This window comes from Zingiber officinale, chromosome 2A (genome assembly GCF_018446385.1).
Source record: "Zingiber officinale cultivar Zhangliang chromosome 2A, Zo_v1.1, whole genome shotgun sequence".
Taxonomy (NCBI): domain Eukaryota; kingdom Viridiplantae; phylum Streptophyta; class Magnoliopsida; order Zingiberales; family Zingiberaceae; genus Zingiber; species Zingiber officinale.
The window spans coordinates 92,267,115-92,284,277 of record NC_055988.1 but is presented as its reverse complement, the minus strand read 5'-3'; the positions used below and the strand labels follow the sequence as shown (position 1 = coordinate 92,284,277).

The window sequence follows — 17,163 nt, the reverse complement described above, 5'->3', positions numbered from 1 at the left end:
TTTTCCCCATTTGTTGTTTTTAAAAATAGCTTCTAATCTTTATATTTCCTATAAATTATCAATAATTTAATTTTTTGCCCATCAAAATCAAGAAAAAACTTTCTTCTTTTTAATTTTTTTAAAAAATTAATTCATTAATTATCAACACACTAATAAATTGTTGACACCAACTTGTAAGATTAAAAAAAAAATCTTAATTGCATAATAACAGACATTTTTAGAGACTTTAATATGTGAAAAATATCTAAGATATATGAATTTTAAAATTAAAATATATTATTTGGAAATGAGAGAAAAATAGTTTTCTTGTAAATGTAAAAAAGAAAGGAGTTTCTCATTGATAAATTAAAAATATATATTATTTGGAAATTAGTCTATATAATTTCACAAATTGCGACAAATTAAACTTTTGGCCGATATAAAGGCACAGCCTCTTCTTCCATCTCATCTCTCTTTCAAAGGTGGAGTCTTTGGCTTCCACACTACTCTGAAGTGTTCTGTTCTCGAGGAGGAGGAGAAGAGTCGAGATCGGACGATGTGTGGCGGAGCGATCATCGCCGATTTCATCCCCACCGCGCGGTGGGTCACCTCAGACTACCTGTGGCCGGATTTGAAGAAAGGGGGAGGCAATGGGGCCAGGAAGAAGAAGATTGGGGACCGCCGGGCTGCGTCGGAGATCGCGGAGGATGATTTCGAGGATGAATTCCCGGAGTTCGACGGCGAGTTGATGGAGTTCGGCTTGGAGGACGAGGTGGAAATCGTCGAAGCCAGTCCCAAGCCCCTCGCTTTCAACACGAAATGTATCAGTTTTACTCCTCTTTCTTACTTTCCCCTCCTTTCTGATAAATAAACGGATTTTTTTCATTCGCAAAAAACTGGATCTTTTTCACTCTCTCTCTTCTATTCCATATATGAATTCATGTAGTTTGGATTATACTTCGTGCATGATGGATCATCGATCCGTCGTCTTGGTATTTTTTTTTTAGCTTGATGTTCTCAAATTAGGTATTGAGTTTTTTTTTCGCAAATTTTAACTTTACTTCAAGTATCTTTTTTTATTCGGGGGAATTTTTGTCACAAGATTTTATTTTGCACTTTTTCTTCGTTAGTTCGAGCAATTTTTCAACAATTCCTAGTTTTATTTATTATATTTGTGTTCTTCCAGCCTTAGATGTAGATTCCTTTGTATCCACTGCTCAGTTATTTGATTATATTGCGCTTTGTATATTTCATTTAGTTCTAGTTTTTGCTCTGTATGTATATCTGTTCATCATGCTTTTACTCTGTCGTTTATAAGTTTGATTTGTTCTCCTTTTGATCAAATCATTTACTAGTTATCTTCTCATCATAATTTGTTTTGGGATCTTTGTTTTCTAACTATAGATCTTGAATCACTAGAATCGTAGTCAGATTTTCTCTTACAGAACTTTCAATGTTGCTAAGCATAAAAAGGTCTGCTTTGAGAACATGTACTAATTCATCAATTACTTTCTCATATTGTAGTAGATGGGCCACTCGCTTGCAACAACGTAGGATTTAATGGACCTGCGGCAAGGTCTGCAAAAAAGAACAGGAAGAATCGATACCGAGGAATCCGACAGCGTCCTTGGGGCAAATGGGCAGCTGAAATTAGAGATCCTCGGAAAGGTGTTCGAGTCTGGCTTGGAACCTACAACACTGCTGAAGAAGCTGCCCGAGCATATGATTCAGAGGCTCGACGAATCCGTGGCAAAAAGGCCAAGGTGAATTTCCCTGATGAGGCGCCACCAAGTATTCAAAACATTTCACCGAGTTTGAATGCCCCCAAAATTTCATCAGAGAAGCTCAATTTTAACCAGAATGTGAACTACTTGAATGCACCACCCTATCAGGATACATGTTCTGTTTTCGACTTTATGGATGATAAGGAACCAGTCAAGCAATCCATAAACACGAACTCCTTTACCGAGAAGAAGCGAAAATCTCCTGATTATGATTGCACAAATGACATTCATTCTGATGGAAGATGCAACTCTTTTGATAGTTCTGAATACATTTGGGAAAGTGAGGCTGAGACACCCCCCGAGATCACGTCGATTATTGCTGGAGCAAATGGTGGCGATGTAGCAGCAACATACCTAGGAGTTTCTGTCGAGAACTCATCGGAAAATTTGTCTAAGGAATTGTCTGTTCTTGAGTCATACATGAAATTTCTGCAAGAACCATATCTGGAGGGGAGCCCAGATGTATTGCCTGAAAGCCTTCTTATTAGTGATATGATTCAGGAGGTGAACGACGAGGATCTTTGGAACTTCAATGACCTTATGCCAATGCCAGTGAATGGTTACTGAGGGATCTCATTCTGTAAATAGTATGCAAGTGTATAATTTTTAAGTGCATAATCTGTTTTCACTTTCTGAAAGAACTCGTCTCTTCAATTTTGTTTCAGGAATCGCGTTGGAGGCCTGGTGAAATAGGCACATCAGCTTATATATGGTTATGCGATGTTGCCTTGTAATTCTCTATTTGAGTACTGAACTCCGGTGTGTGTTGTAGCGAACTGTTTGCTATTGTGTAGAACCTCATATTTCCGTATGATGGTACTCTATGTTTATTGATAAATAATGCTACTTGTTTGTGCTTGTCTAGCCACATTTGTGTGTCTATAACTCATTACTGCATCTGAATTGTTCTTTTGATGTTAGTTTGCAACTTCTCCGTGTCGTGATTGCCTTCAGGACCATATGGTCATAGGCTTTCTCTTCTCAACGAGTGAAAGATTTAGCCTCTGATCTACCTTGAAACAACATGAAGTTTCATCATATCGAATTGTTTGTGACTTGATTAAGAGTGTTTTTGCTGATCTTTTGTCGCTTCATTTGATTGATGTAATGATGTTTAGACTACATCCACGAACTTGATTACTAGGTGCACCGCGATGAGTTAGAAATCTTATTTATCGTCTTGAATCATCCATTGCCATAGGATTACTATGATTCAACTCAAGTCTACATGTATATATATATATACCAAAGCAAAAGTACTCAAGAAATGGGCAAAATTTTACTCCAGGTTTCAAAAGCACTCTCAAATCACAATCTCTTTGGATATCGATGGACAATGTCATCATATTGATACTCTTTGAACAAAGAAACAATTAATATATTCAAAATCAACAATATTTTCTAGAGAATTAGTCATTAGCAGACTGGATATCAACAAGAACATAGCACAATCTGCAAAACACTAGTATTTGTTACATCAATCCATGGATCAACAACAAGTAATAGATTGTCACAGAGCTCTCTCTCAGTTTTCAGACTGAACAATGTCATAATTTAATTAATCCTTACAGTTGTAGCAATATTGATCCTCCTGAGACATTGGAGATGCACAAATGTAGCAGAAACAGCAGTCACACCTTCAAAGAAACAAAAAAAATAAAATTGTGTTTGTGCTATAAGAAAGAACTAAACATAAAACATTAGTGAATTTTTTCTTACACAACTTACCTGCATTTCATAAACCTGCAACCTTCAATCCTCTCTACCATGATCCTGCATTGTGGGCATCTCTGCCACTTGAGCTTCGCCGCTAACTCCCTCAGCAACACATCCTTCTCCTCCTCCTCGATCGCCTCTTGTGAATCCCCACACACCCTTCCTTGGTGCCATGGTACTCTACATCGAGTGCAAAACATTCTTCTGCAAAAAAAAAAAAAATGTAACTATAATGATATGATCTATTTATGATACAATTAACACGATACGATACCGAAACGATATTAATTGGGAGACGGTACCTGCAATGCCCGCATTCTGCCTCTCTCAAGGCCTCATGGCCATCAGCTTCCATCATCCCTGAACAATCAGTGTAAGGGCAGTAAACCTTGGCCTTCACCATGGAGAGGCATAGGATGCTGCACCACCTCTCAAACGTGCTGCCGTGGAGCCACCACTGGCAGCTGAGGGGCTCTAGAGCCCCCTCCCTGCAACCTGGCTCAGGGCACCTGATCATGGCCGTGTTCTCATCGAGCTTCGACTCGACATAGCGGTTGATGCAGGAGAGGCAGAAGCTGTGGTGGCAGGAGCTGATCTCCATGAACTGGTGCAGTGGCTTTGAGTCCATGCAGATGGTGCATGAGATCAAGAACTGTGGATGGCAGTTTTCTTGAAAGAGGATCTCTTGCAGCTGCAACTCCTCTGCTAGTATCTCATCGAGATCTTCTACTTCTCCTTCTCCTTCTCCTTCATCGTCATAGTCGCTTGAGATCGCAGAGAAGTACACTTCTTCCTCGTCTTCCTCTTGTTCTTCTTCTTGTTGTTGATGATTGTAGTAGCAATCATGATCAAAGATGGATGGAGACAAGCCCATTTTTTCCCCTTGGAACAATTTTTCTTTTATTCTTTGGATTTGGTTTTTCGTTTGGAAAATATATAGAGAAGAGGGAATATGAATTGGATTGCTTGAGAGAGACAATTACTTGCTGATCAGTGTGTTTGTGAATTTCTTATGAAATTCCTTGAAATTTATATCTGAAGAGGTGAAGATGGAAGGGTTCAAAGTATAGAGTTTATTTAGACTATTTCAAAAACAATGAAATTGTTCATCTTTAATTTCACCCCATATTCCTTTGCTTTCTCTAGGATGCAATCATAAGTAAACAATTCAATTGGCTGTCTTTTTTCATCAGTTCCTTCACAAATTGGTAAACAAAACAGAAGGGACTTGTTCAATCATCTCATAAAACAAGGAACAAATCTTGTTCGAGCATGATTAATATATATCTTCGAATTATTTGTTTAATTTAAACTAACAATATCTTGCCAACTACCTTTTAATATCTTTGCCAATCATCACATCAATTTATAGTAACTTTTTTTTATATATAAAGAGTAATTTGAATTCAAATAATAGATATATTTTACAATAATTTAAATCTTCAATGTCATAAAATTCTAATTTCCATAATCAAAATCTCATTTTACAAAATAAATAAATAATAATGACAAAGACTTAGAAAAATTAATTTAAATCCAAGGACTTAGAAACTTAATGATGAAGTCTTACAATTAATTATCCTCATCTTGGTAAAATATATATAGTTAATCTATATAGTCAAGAATTTGACCAGCTAAAAAATTAATTAAATATTATTAATAATATTTATATATAACAAATTACTAATTAGTCCTTAATTAAAATATTAATTATTCTCATCTTTTTTTTTTGGTAGAACTTAAAACTAGTTGAAATTTTTTTTGAGAACTTAAAACCAGTTAGAAAATTTATTAGGAACTGTTAATAACATTTACCCATAAAAAATTAATAATTAGTTTTTAATTATACTATTTTTTTTAATTAGTTCATAAATAAAACTGGTCTTAAAATTGAAAATCACAACATCAATTCTATTCTTCTTCTTCTATAAAATTGAAAAAAAAAATATATTTTATGCTATGATCCCTCTCGGATTATTTATTTGAAAATTGAGTTTATAAGGCAAATATATCCAAAGCTAATATTCAGCTCAAAACGAACAATCAAATCAGTCTTATCCAATCAGTACTTGGAATTATTATATATGAGAAAGATATTGTCAGTACGAATTTTATATTGGCTCAGATCAAAAATAAGGGTAAAGGTAAGAAAACAATGGAGGTAACCCTATCAAATGCTCAAACAGTCAAATTGTAATAAATTTAACACGATAGAACATTGAGAATCAGACTATGAGATAACACTACAACAAATTTATTAAAAGACAACACTATAAAGACAACGATTTTTGAGGGAACTGTTGTTAATTTGACAAAAGACAACGATTTTTGACAAAACCGTTGTCTTTTAGCTCTAAAGAAAAAGAAAAGACAACGATTTTTGTAAAAACCGTTGTCGTTGAGCGAATTGTTTTATAATCAACAACGCATTTTACAACGGTTTTCTAAAATCGTTGTTTTTAAGCGCATTTTTTAGAGGATACACATTTTACAACAGTTTTTAAACCGTTGTAAACCTAATTCTTTTGTTCCATTGCCCTGGTTTAATGTCTTCCCCTCTCCGAAATATATTTTGGCGCGTGTTTTCCCTCCCCTTAGTCTTCGGGAACCCTAGGCAACTGTGTCTTTCTCCTCTCCTCATCCCGCGATCTCTTCACGTTCCCTCTCCTCACACAATCTCCTCTTCCCGATCTCCTCACACAATCTTCTCCACTCCTCACACGTTTTTGCCTTCCACCCCTTTGCACGAACCCCTCTCCTCAAAACTCCTCTCTAGCTAAACCTCTCTCGCTGAACATCTCCGACGAACCCCTCTCCTTGAACCTCTCCTTCGAACTCCTCTCAGACTAACCCTCTTCTGCTGAACATCTGAACAAGCCGCCTTCGTTCCCTTTTCAAATGGGGTGAATCCACAGTTACACTGATATAACTCAGGTATGGCTCGAAAAACTCTTCCATCTTTTTAGAAGGGTTTACAGTATTTTTTCATCTTCTTAGAAGGGTTTAGAAAAAGACCATTGTGATGCATTGTTATATGGAGTTTGTAAACAACATACCAAAAAGGTTTTTTTTCCCTACTTTGGTAAAGTATATCATAGTAGTTGTTTCACTTATGTGAATTGAACAAATTATCTTGATACCAATCAATGGAGATGGACCTTGTAAAGTCTCCATGAATGTCTTCAGAATTTTATAGGCAAGTCTGCATTTTCAGTTTCAGGGGCAGATCAGGAACTCATGTGAGTCCCTTGATTTGGTTAGCTGTGGACCATGTGCAGCAACTAAAATAAGGAGACATCTGGTACCTGTAGTGATAATGGAAATTAAAAGCTAAAAAACACAATTTGGAAATCAAAATATATCAGAAACATCATGCTACCAGGAGCAATATTTGAACACAAGTTATTTTTTTTAAAACAAGAGAAGCTCAACTAAAAAGGAGATGAGGAAAACGAATATACTAGCGATGCATTTAAACACGCTACTTCTGGTTTTAAATTTCCCAATTTAAAACAAGAGCTTGCACTACTTCTTGTTCAAGTTTTCCTTAGGTAAGAAGTTGTCCGACAATTATTAAGAAATCACAATACGTTTGATATGATGCCAATAAAGAAGGAAAACATGGTTCCATATAACTTGTCAATCCATACAAGCATGATCTGCAACTAGAAGTTTTTTTTTGCTAAATCATGTTATCCTGGCCTCTTCTTTACAATTCTTCTAGCTTGTCTCTCTTCAAAGTATACTTCTCTTATCTCTACTACATGCTTAATGTTTAAAATAATTGATTCATAGTTGTCACATTTAATATTAATTTAGCTGTATTTACCTTAATAATTAAATGAAATTTAATATATATATTCCAGCATAATTCACTAGATTAATTTTGTGTTGTTTGTAGCATTGCTAATTTAATGTTATTCTTACAATTGTTTTGAAGGATTTGACTCATTATTAGTTGCTTAGTTGTACGAGTAATGGATAAAGATTGGATGTCAAAGAATAGGCTATCACATGAATATGAGGTTGGGGTAGAGTCTTTCTTTCACTTTGCAACGCAAAACGCTATAGATCTAAATGCAATACCTTGCCCATGTGCAAGATGTGGTAATCTAAAGACGAAAGATGTTGACACTATAAGAGCACATTTGTGTTGTAATGGTATGGATTTAACATATCATACATGGATTTGGCATGGGGAGAAATCTAAGATCGGGAACTCAATGAATGATCGAGTAGGCCAAGATGAACACAAATCTTTTGCCGAGGAACCTATTGATATGGTACATGCTGCATATGATAGTTATGCTGAGAATCCAAAACAATTCCATAAGCTACTTGAAGATGCTGAGAAACCTTTATATCCAGGATGTACTAAATTTACAAAGTTATCTTCACTTGTCAAATTATATAACTTGAAGGCAAAATATAGTTGGAGTGATAAAAGTTTCACTGACATACTTAGTTTGATCAGGGAAATGCTTCCAGATAACAATGAATTACCTTTATCTTTGTATGATGCAAAGAAAAGCTTATCTGCATTAGGGATGGATTACGTGAAAATTCATGCTTGCCCTAATGATTGTATCTTATACCGAAAGGAGTATGAGGATTTTACCAGTTGCCCTATTTGCGGGATGTCAAGGTGGAAGTTGGGAAAAAAACATACAATAAATGAAGGAGTTCCAGCAAAAGTCCTTTGGTACTTCCCACCTATTCCAAGATTTCAAAGATGGTTTAAGAACAAAGAGATATCTAAGGAGTTAACTTGGCATGCTGATAAAAGAATTCGTGATGGATACTTGCGTCATCCGGCTGATTCACCCTCTTGGAAATTGGTGGATCACAACTGGCCTGATTTTGCTTCTGAGCCAAGAAATCTAAGATTGGCCATATCAGCAGATGGGATTAATCCCCATAGTATGATGAGTTCTGCATATAGTTGTTGGCCAATTGTTATGATCACTTACAACTTTCCTCCAATTTTATGTATGAAGAGAAAATTTATGATGCTCACTATGATGATTTCTGGTCCCAAACAACCGGGGAATGATATTGATGTCTACTTAGCACCTTTAATTGATGACCTAAAATGCTTATGGGATATAGGTGTTGATACATATGATGCATATCGAGAGAAAAATTTCTTGCTTAGAGCTGTTTTACTATGGACAATCAATGATTTTCCTGCATATGGGAACATGTCAGGTTGTGTTGTGAAAGGATATCATGCATGTCCAATATACGGTGAAGAAACATATTCAACAAGGTTAAAGCATAGTAAAAAAATGTCATATACTGGCCATAGAAAGTTTCTTCCTAGAAGTCATCCTTATCGAAGGCAAAAGAAAGCATTTAACGGGAATCAAGAGTTTAACCTTGCACCAAAACCATTAACTGGCCATGAAGTATTAAAAAGAGTTGAAAGTATTAATTATTGTTTGGGAAAAATGAGTGAGAAGCTTCAGTTAAAGGATGTTGATGAAAAATCATGCTGGAAAAAGAAATCTATATTCTTTGAACTTGAGTATTGGAAACATCTACATGTTTGACATGTTCTTGATGTGATGCACATTGAAAAAAATATTTGTGAAAGTCTCATTGGTACGTTACTTGACATTCCAGGAAAAACAAAGGATGGAGTAGCAGCAAGACTAGACCTTATGGAGATGAATGTGAGAACTGATTTGACACCAAAGATGGGGGAGAATAAAACATATTTGCCAGCAGTGTGTTTTACACTAAGTAAGGCTGAGAATTTTTTTTTTGCAATTCTTTGTTAGGAATAAAGGTCCCAACAGGTTGTTGGTGCAATATCCTTTAGATCAAGGTTGACTGAGTTGACCAAGCTTGGGTCTTGGTCATAGTTTCGATGTTTGACAATACATGTAGACACATGGACAATGCAGGTGCAGCTGTTCATGTGGGGAGATTCTGATCAGGGATTGATCAGTGTGATTGAAGGAGAGTCAAGTAGGTCAAGAGTGACCGGATACCTGACTAGGAAGTCCTAACTGGTATGTTAGGCAGAAGAAGTGAAAGTCCTGGTGAGTGAAGCCAGGCAAAAGGAAAGCCCTAGTGAGTGAAGCTAGGCAGATTGGAAATCCTGGTGAGTGAAGTCAGGTGAAAGTCCTAGTGAGTGAAGCTAGGCAGATTGGAAAGCCCTAGTGAGTGAAGCTAGGCAGGGGAAAGCCCTAGTGATTGAAGCTAGGCAGGTGAAAGTCCTGGTGAGTGAAGCCAGGTGAAAGTCCTAGTGAGTGAAGCTAGGCAGATTGGAAATCCTGGTGAGTGAAGCCAGGTGAAAGTCCTAGTGAGTGAAGTTAGGCAGAAGGAAATCCTGGTGAGTGAAGCCAGGCAAGGGAAAATCCAGATGGATCAAGGATGATCAGACATCTGGTGGAAGTCCAAGTAGGACAAGAGAGTGACCGGATACTTGGCACGACGAGTAAAGTCCAAGTGGGTCAAAGGGATTGACCAGACACTTGGTGGGAAGTCCTAGCAGGTCAAAGGAGTGACCAGATGCTAGGCATGATGTATCAACAGGTCAAGGTTGACCGGATGTTGGTTTGAGAGGCTTGGGACTTGGTTTTGGGCAAAAAAAACCAAGTGCTGGATCGATCAGTGGACCTCTTGGACCGATTAGGATGGAGCCTGATCGGTCCAGGTCTAGCCGTTGAGACACAACGGCTAGATTTCTCTCTGTGTCTTCTTTGTCTTCTTCGCAGGTTCATATAAGAGGGTTTCTACAGGGAAAGGTTCTGAGCTCTGGCTGCCTCTCTTTTCTTTCTGATCTTACTGCAATCAGAGCTTTGCTGAGCTCTCATTTTCCTGAAGCTTCGTGGAAGCTTCCTTCGGCTGGTTCCTGCTGTTGTAGGTGTTTCGTGAAGTTGCTGCTTCATCCAGTCGACGAGAAAGCAAGCTGTGTTTTTACATTCTTACTGCCTTTGTATTGTGCTGTATCTTTGTACTCCTATCTTGCTGTTGCAAGAAGTTTGTGGCGAGGTTTCTCCACCCAGAAGGAGTTTCTATTAGCCGGTTTTCCGGGGTCTCATCCACCGACGGATTGATAGGCTTCGTCCACCTTACGGACACGCCGAGGAGTAGGAGTTTCATCTCCAAACCTCGTTACATCATCGAGTTTAATGTTTGCTATTCTTTGTTTCATTTCTACATTGTATTTCCGCTGCGCTAACTAAAATTTTAGGAAGAAACGCGAATTTGGGGTCGGCTATTCACACCCCCCTCTCTAGCCTCGACCGTCGATCCTAACATATTAGACATTTACAATTTGTTTTTAACATAGGGTCCTCGCCAACCAGATGCGAAACAGTGTGGTTTTTATGTGATGAGATATATGAGAGATATTATTGAAGAATTGGCAACTATCGAGAGAGATTCACGTTGATCAATAGTAATATTTGACATTCAATTCTCAATCTTCTCAAATATTTGTGTGTTTATCATTTTACACTTATCTTCTTTTGATTGTTTTTTACTAATCTAATCTATGTCTTTGTTCACAGTTCATCAAACCCCAGTACTCTAGAGAAGAAATTGATGAAGTGTGTTCCGAGTGGGCAGAATGCATACAAGACTATATTTATGACTAGGTATTTAAAATCATACAATGACTTGATCTATTCGGAAAGTATTTGCATATAATGCAAATTACATAATCTGATCCTAACAGATATGCCCCTGGAAACATCATGATTATTAAAACTTTAGTGTGTAGGACATCCCGGTAGAACATCTCTATTTTATTATTATTCTTATACTGGAATGCATGAAATGTTTTTCAACATCTTAAGATTTTGAGATGTTCAAACATATATATCATTTGCTGGTAAACACATTTCTGTAGGACTAACACACTTGTCAGATTATGATGAACTGATTAACTTTGAGCATCATGAATTGTTTCCTTTCTTAATGGACAGTTTTCTACATACTAGAATTTACACGTAAAGGAGGTGAGCTAGATAAATATTTTGAGCAGTTACCTGATTTATGAACATGATAATACATGGGGAAAATGCAGGAGCAAGACCAATTTAATTAATAGTATTGAGATTCTTGTTTTCTTTGGGAATGAAAATGGTTTCTCAATCAAACAAAATTGAAAATATTTGGAATTTGCAATTTGTTGGACATGATGAATGGTCGGAATGGATTAAAGTTGGATGGAAATAACTTACACTTTGTTGAGAATCACAATGACCAAGTTCATTCACATAGTTGTTTCGACTTACTTATGGCAAACCAAACCAAACCAATTTAGCAATCACTATATGCAAGATACACCAACTATCTAGACTTACCTAGAGTTGCTCTGATCTGACTGCTTTTTTCTTCCCAATGTATTCTGCCCTCCTTTATTTGTTGTTACTAGCTACAGGGATTGTTGGTTTATTCCGTGTAAGACTTCACCTTGACTTAAGCAGGGTGGTGTTATCATATTAGATTATGTATAGCTCATGCGTACTTGGTATGTGTTGGATTCAACTTCATCTGCTTGCTAAAACGTTTTTGCCAATCCTGGTTTCAGTCCTTGTCCACTGCACACTTTTGCTCTATTTCATGCACAGGACGATTTAATTCAATTACCTTATTTCTTTAACTTATCTGCTGTACTATTTGTCCAACTTTGTACAATTAGCCTTGAACTAACAAAAGAAATGAATTTGAAGGGTTGGAACAGCCATATGAACCAGTTTCATAAACTTTTTTCGTGCTCACTTGCTTCACTACTCATGAAATTGTGAAGCGGCAACGTTTCTCGTGTTTATTTGGCCATTCTTTTTTTCTATGGCTTTAACTATATTTTATTTTCATAACAGGGAGAAATTGCTGGGTTTGCAAGCTGGGTATGCAGAAAAAGAACCAGTATGTGAAGAATATTGTTGCACATCCGATCCTGACTTGATTTATTCAGAAAAAGGACAAATTAATTTGTATGGTTGTGGTCTTATAAACTTAATTTTGTGGTTTCTGTTAGGATCTTTCGTACGGCTAGAGAGGGGGGTGTGAATAGCCGCCCCAAATTCTCGCGTTTCTTCCTACGATTAGGGTTAGCGCAGCGGAAAATACAATGTAGAAACGACAAAGAAAGAGATCAAACCTCAACGCATCGATGTAACGAGGTTCGGAGATGAAACTCCTACTCCTCGGCGTGTCCGTAAGGTGGACGAGCCCTATCAATCCGTCGGTGGATGAGTCCCCGGAAAACCGGCTAAATCAAACACTCCTTACGGGTGGAGAAACCAAAGTCTCTAAAGTTCTAACAGAGCCAATGGATAGTGACAAGTGGAATACAAGCAAAGAAAAAAGAACAAAAGAGATGGAAACGAGTTGAGAAGTGGAACTTACTAAGGGAGTAAGGAGTTTGAACGATCGTCAGTGATGGCAAGTAGAGGGCAAAGAAGAAGAAGAAGAAGATGGAAATAAGATGCGAAAACTATAAAGTGTTGTTGAAGCATAAACCTTAAAAACCCTAATGAGGATTTTTTTAGAGTTGTTCGATCAAGGGCATAAAAAAGGGAGATTTAATTTCGATCGTTGAATTTGAATCAGCAGCATTCACATCAAAATCTCAACAAACATCTATCAAATTAGATATTCTTGTCACCTACGTTCGACACGTGACAGCAAACTATAAGTAGCATTTATGAGGGATGGGAGGTAATAATCAAGCTTATGATGAAACGACATGCTCCTCCTGTTCGGTACTCACGATCGGTCACGGACCCCATTTCTCAGCTATCACAGTGATATGCTCGATGTATTCGATCGGTCACCACCGCACCGATCGAATATTCATGATATCCACGGATCGATCACCGATCGATCCACTCATGGTTTTCGCCCAAACCAAGTTCAAACCAACATCCGGTCAATCTTGACTGTTGGTACATCATGCTAGCATCCGGTCAGTCCCTTGACCTGCTAAGACTCTCCACCAAGTGTCCGGTCAATCCCTTTGACCCACTTGGACTTTCCTCTTCGTGCCAAGTATCCGATCACCCTTGATCTACTTGGACTTCCCAACACCGGATGTCCGATCACCCTTGATCCATCCGGATTTTCCTTCCGCTTCACTCACGGGACTTTCACCTAGCTTCACTCACTAGGGTTTTCACCGCTTCACTCACCAGATTTCCAATCTGCCGCTTCACTCACCGGGACTTCAACCGCCTCTGGCTTCACTCACGGGACTTTCCAACACAGCTTCACTCACCAGGACTTCCACTTTCACCTAGCTTCACTCACTAGGATTTTCACAGCTTCACTCACCAGATTTTCACCTGACTCACGTTTCCTTCTACTTAGCTTCACTCACCAGGGACTTTCCATCTGCCTGGCTTCACTCACCAGGACTTCTCCATGCTGGCCTCACTCACCGGGACTTTCCACACACCTAACATCCAGTTAGGACTTTCCCTTTCGCCTCCTCACTGGGACTTCTCATTGCCTGGCTTCACTCACTGGACTTTCCACCGCCTAACATCCAGTTAGGACTTTCCCCTGGCTTCACTCACGGGACTTTCCCTCGTGCCAAGCTCCTGCTTGGACTTCTCGAGCAAGTCTCCATACTTGGACTTTTCCGCCAAGTCTCCATACTTGGACTTTTCCGTGCCAAGTCTCCATACTTGGACTTTTCATGCCAAGCTCCTGCTTGGACCTTTCCAGTGCCAAGTCTCCATACTTGGACTTTTCAGTCAACCAGTCAACCTTGACCTACGGTTACACCAATAATCTCCCAAACATCTATTCTTGTCCCATAACAAGAATAGAACTCCCTCACAAGTGTCAAACATCAACATGCAACTCAACTAGGTCAACCTTGACCTAAAGTTGCATCAACAATCTTCCCAAGTCAAACATCAAAATACAACTCGAGTCAAGTCAACTTGAGTCGGGTCAACCAGGTCAACCTTGACCTAAGGTTGCACCAACAATCTCCCCCTTTTTGATGTTTGACAAAATCATAATCAAGTTAGGTTAACCCGATAACCTAACTTAGGTTTTCCAACCATCTTCCAATGTCCAATGTTCTTTCCTTGAACATTCTCTGGACATTCTCCCCTTAGGTTAACCCGATAACCTAACTTGGGTTCTCCAATAATTCTCCCCCTTTTTGACACACATCAAAAAGAATTCCAATGTTCTTCCTCGAACATTCCTTGACATTCTTCCCCTAGCTTAGGTTAAACCGATAACCTAACTTGGGTTCTCCAATAACTCTCCAATGAGCACTCTCCCCTTTTTGACACATCAAAAAGAGGAATATCAAGGTCAAGAGTTTCTTCCTAATGAAAGTCCCATACCTTTCATTGAAACTCTTAATTTCCCCTTGATACTAAACTCAACAATCAACTTAGTGATAATCCCATATCACTAATCCTTAAAAATCTTAAGGAGTAAAAACTCCCCCTAAAAGCCAACTCCCCCTTGACCATTGCACCAACAATGTCTTTGGGAGTTCCAAACCTTTAGAAATCTACAAAACCCAACTTCCACCTGAAATTTCAGACCAACTGAAATCGAACCTGACGATCGGTCGATCGAAACCATGGATCGGTCCCGGACCGATCAGGCCTTCACCGGATCGCACCTGCTCTGAGTATTTGGATCGGTCTGCGGACCGATCCATCAGAGGCTGGATCGGTCCAGCGACCGATCCAGACTCTGATCAAGGGATTTCAGAATTTTCCTTCCGAAATTCAGAAACTCCTAGAAAATTCAGAAAATTCGAAAAATGTGAAATTCTGAGGATACATTCCTCATAACATATACTACCATGGAAAATAGTTTTCTATGAAAGTAGTTTCCATTTTTCAATCTTGATACAAAGTTCAAAAACTTTGAAAAGTTCAAGTTTAACTCAACTTTGTATCACAATGTTCAATGATGAATGCTATCACTAGGAAAGCTTCATCAAGGTTTTTCAAATCAATTTTAAAATGCTTTTAAAACCATTTGAATTTAGGACCATAATCTTAGGGCTATATGCACATGACTTGTACACAAGCTTTCCCTATGATCCTCCATATCTTGAATTAGGCTCATCTAGGTACAAGAACTATGCACCTTGATCCTAATTCATGATCCTAATATCTCACACACATCTAAAGTGTATCAAGCACATCCATGTCAATTTTGATGTGAGATATGGGTTTAGGTATCTTAGGCTAAGGTCTCATGCATTTTCTAAACACAAATTTGATCTCAATATCAAAATATGTTTTCATCCTTAAATCAATTCAATTGATTATTAATGCAAGAGATGATGACATGGCATAAAATGGTATCATAAATGAGAACATGTGCCAATGTCATGATGTCATGGCATAAAGTTTGAAACTAAACTAACACATGACATATAAACTAGCCTAAGTATTATCATGACATTTCAAATGATAATAAAATAAATATGATGTCATGGCATGGCATATGGCAACCAATCATGGCAAGTTAGCTCAAATAAAATACCTAAATCCGTATCTAAGTATCCTTAGCCTTAGCTAACTTAAAATCTAACCCTAGATTGCCCATATATCCCTAAGAAAACCAAAATCCCAATTATGGTATTTCTCTAGGTTTTCCTCAAATTGTGCCAATTAAAATCATTCTTTTCCATAATGGCACATTTTACTCTTTAAGGAGTAAATAATAATTCTTTTCATTTCCAAAGGTTATCAAGACCTTGAAAATGCTCCTTGAGTGTCAATTTCCTCAAAGTTGGGTTAACTACCCTTCTAATTGGAGTTGACACTCTCTAACCCATCTATGGGGTAGAGAAGATGCTCCTAGGAACCCAATACCTATTAGAGCTCATTGGGTTCACTAAATATTCACTAGGGATGACTTCCTAGCAACTCTCCTAATGACCCTCTTAGGCTTTAAAGCCTTGGTCATTTGGGACTCATCAAGATCAACTCTAGGGGTGACTCCTTGTGACCTTGGTGGTGGTCTTCCTAGCCCTAGGTTTTGTTCCATAATTGAATGGAACATTATGATAAGTGGGCTTGACCACTTGGGACTTAGGTTTGTGACCCAAACCCTTTTTGTCCTTGGACATTGGTTTTGACCCTTAAACCCTAGAGATGACTTCTCCAAGTTCTTAAGAGCCTTTTCCAAAGTATCAAGTCTTGACCTCAAGACTTGATTCTCCTTCTCTAATACCTCAATTTTGATTTGTCATTTTCTTTGAGGCATTCCTAGGCATGTGTCTAGTTGATTTGGGATTCCTACCTAGGTTCTCCTTAACCTTAGATGAGGTAATTCTAGGGTTGGCTTTCCTAGGGTTATCCTTATCTAGGCTCACATGTTTGGCACCTAAGCATGTGTATTGATTTCTAATGTTATCATGCTTATCATTATTGACTAGTGCAATAAAATTTCTAGCATGTATCTTACTAGTATTGCACGAATGAGACTTAAATGATACCTTAGGGTTTGCCTTAGCTCCCCCTATAGAAGTGCTCGGTCTCTTGCCCTTGTGAGGTTGCCTCCCCCTCGGACAATGACTCCGATAATGTCCCCTTCGCTTGCATTGGAAGCACACCACGTGCTCCTTGCCCTTACGTGTCGGGACTCCGGCTACCTTGACCTTTGGCGCCGGTGGAGTCTTCCTTACCCTCTTTGGACACTTACTCTTGTAGTGCCCAAATTCCCTACACTC

At 38.3% G+C, this 17,163-nt stretch overlaps 2 protein-coding genes across 4 annotated transcripts; one reads left to right on the top strand and one right to left on the bottom strand.

Moving 5' to 3' along the window:
* The first annotated feature begins 426 nt into the window (after positions 1–426).
* Positions 427–2,631, top strand: LOC122041533 (ethylene-responsive transcription factor 1-like). Of its 3 annotated transcripts, none has more exons than XM_042601244.1 (3): positions 427–800; positions 1,504–2,343; positions 2,429–2,631. In XM_042601244.1, exons 1-2 carry the CDS (start codon positions 536–538, stop codon positions 2,328–2,330), a joined length of 1,092 nt encoding a protein of 363 aa, XP_042457178.1. In that variant the 5' UTR covers positions 427–535; the 3' UTR covers positions 2,331–2,343; positions 2,429–2,631. The 3 variants fall into 3 exon arrangements, with proteins under 3 accessions (XP_042457178.1, XP_042457177.1, XP_042457175.1); XM_042601243.1 differs by having other exon boundaries at positions 1,504–2,350; XM_042601241.1 differs by having other exon boundaries at positions 1,504–2,631.
* A 577-nt stretch (positions 2,632–3,208) lies between these two features.
* Positions 3,209–4,462, bottom strand: LOC122039798 (E3 ubiquitin-protein ligase RNF144A-like). Its single transcript, XM_042599240.1, has 3 exons — positions 3,782–4,462; positions 3,492–3,683; positions 3,209–3,400 (listed from the first exon to the last, which is right to left on the bottom strand). Exons 1-3 carry the CDS (start codon positions 4,351–4,353, stop codon positions 3,322–3,324), a joined length of 843 nt encoding a protein of 280 aa, XP_042455174.1. The 5' UTR covers positions 4,354–4,462; the 3' UTR covers positions 3,209–3,321.
* Positions 4,463–17,163: the final 12,701 nt, after the last annotated feature.

Excerpts from the sequence above, each read along its gene's own strand:
- LOC122041533 (XM_042601244.1), top strand. The coding sequence starts at position 536 with ATGTGTGGCGGAGCGATCATCGCCGATTTCATCCCCACCGCGCGGTGG. Across the intron at positions 801-1,503 it reads CCTCGCTTTCAACACGAAAT|TAGATGGGCCACTCGCTTGC; the intron begins GTATCAGTTTTA and ends CTCATATTGTAG.
- LOC122039798 (XM_042599240.1), bottom strand. The coding sequence starts at position 4,353 with ATGGGCTTGTCTCCATCCATCTTTGATCATGATTGCTACTACAATCAT. Across the intron at positions 3,684-3,781 it reads GCAGAATGCGGGCATTGCAG|AAGAATGTTTTGCACTCGAT; the intron begins GTACCGTCTCCC and ends TTTTTTTTGCAG. Across the intron at positions 3,401-3,491 it reads TGCAGGTTTATGAAATGCAG|GTGTGACTGCTGTTTCTGCT; the intron begins GTAAGTTGTGTA and ends GTTTCTTTGAAG.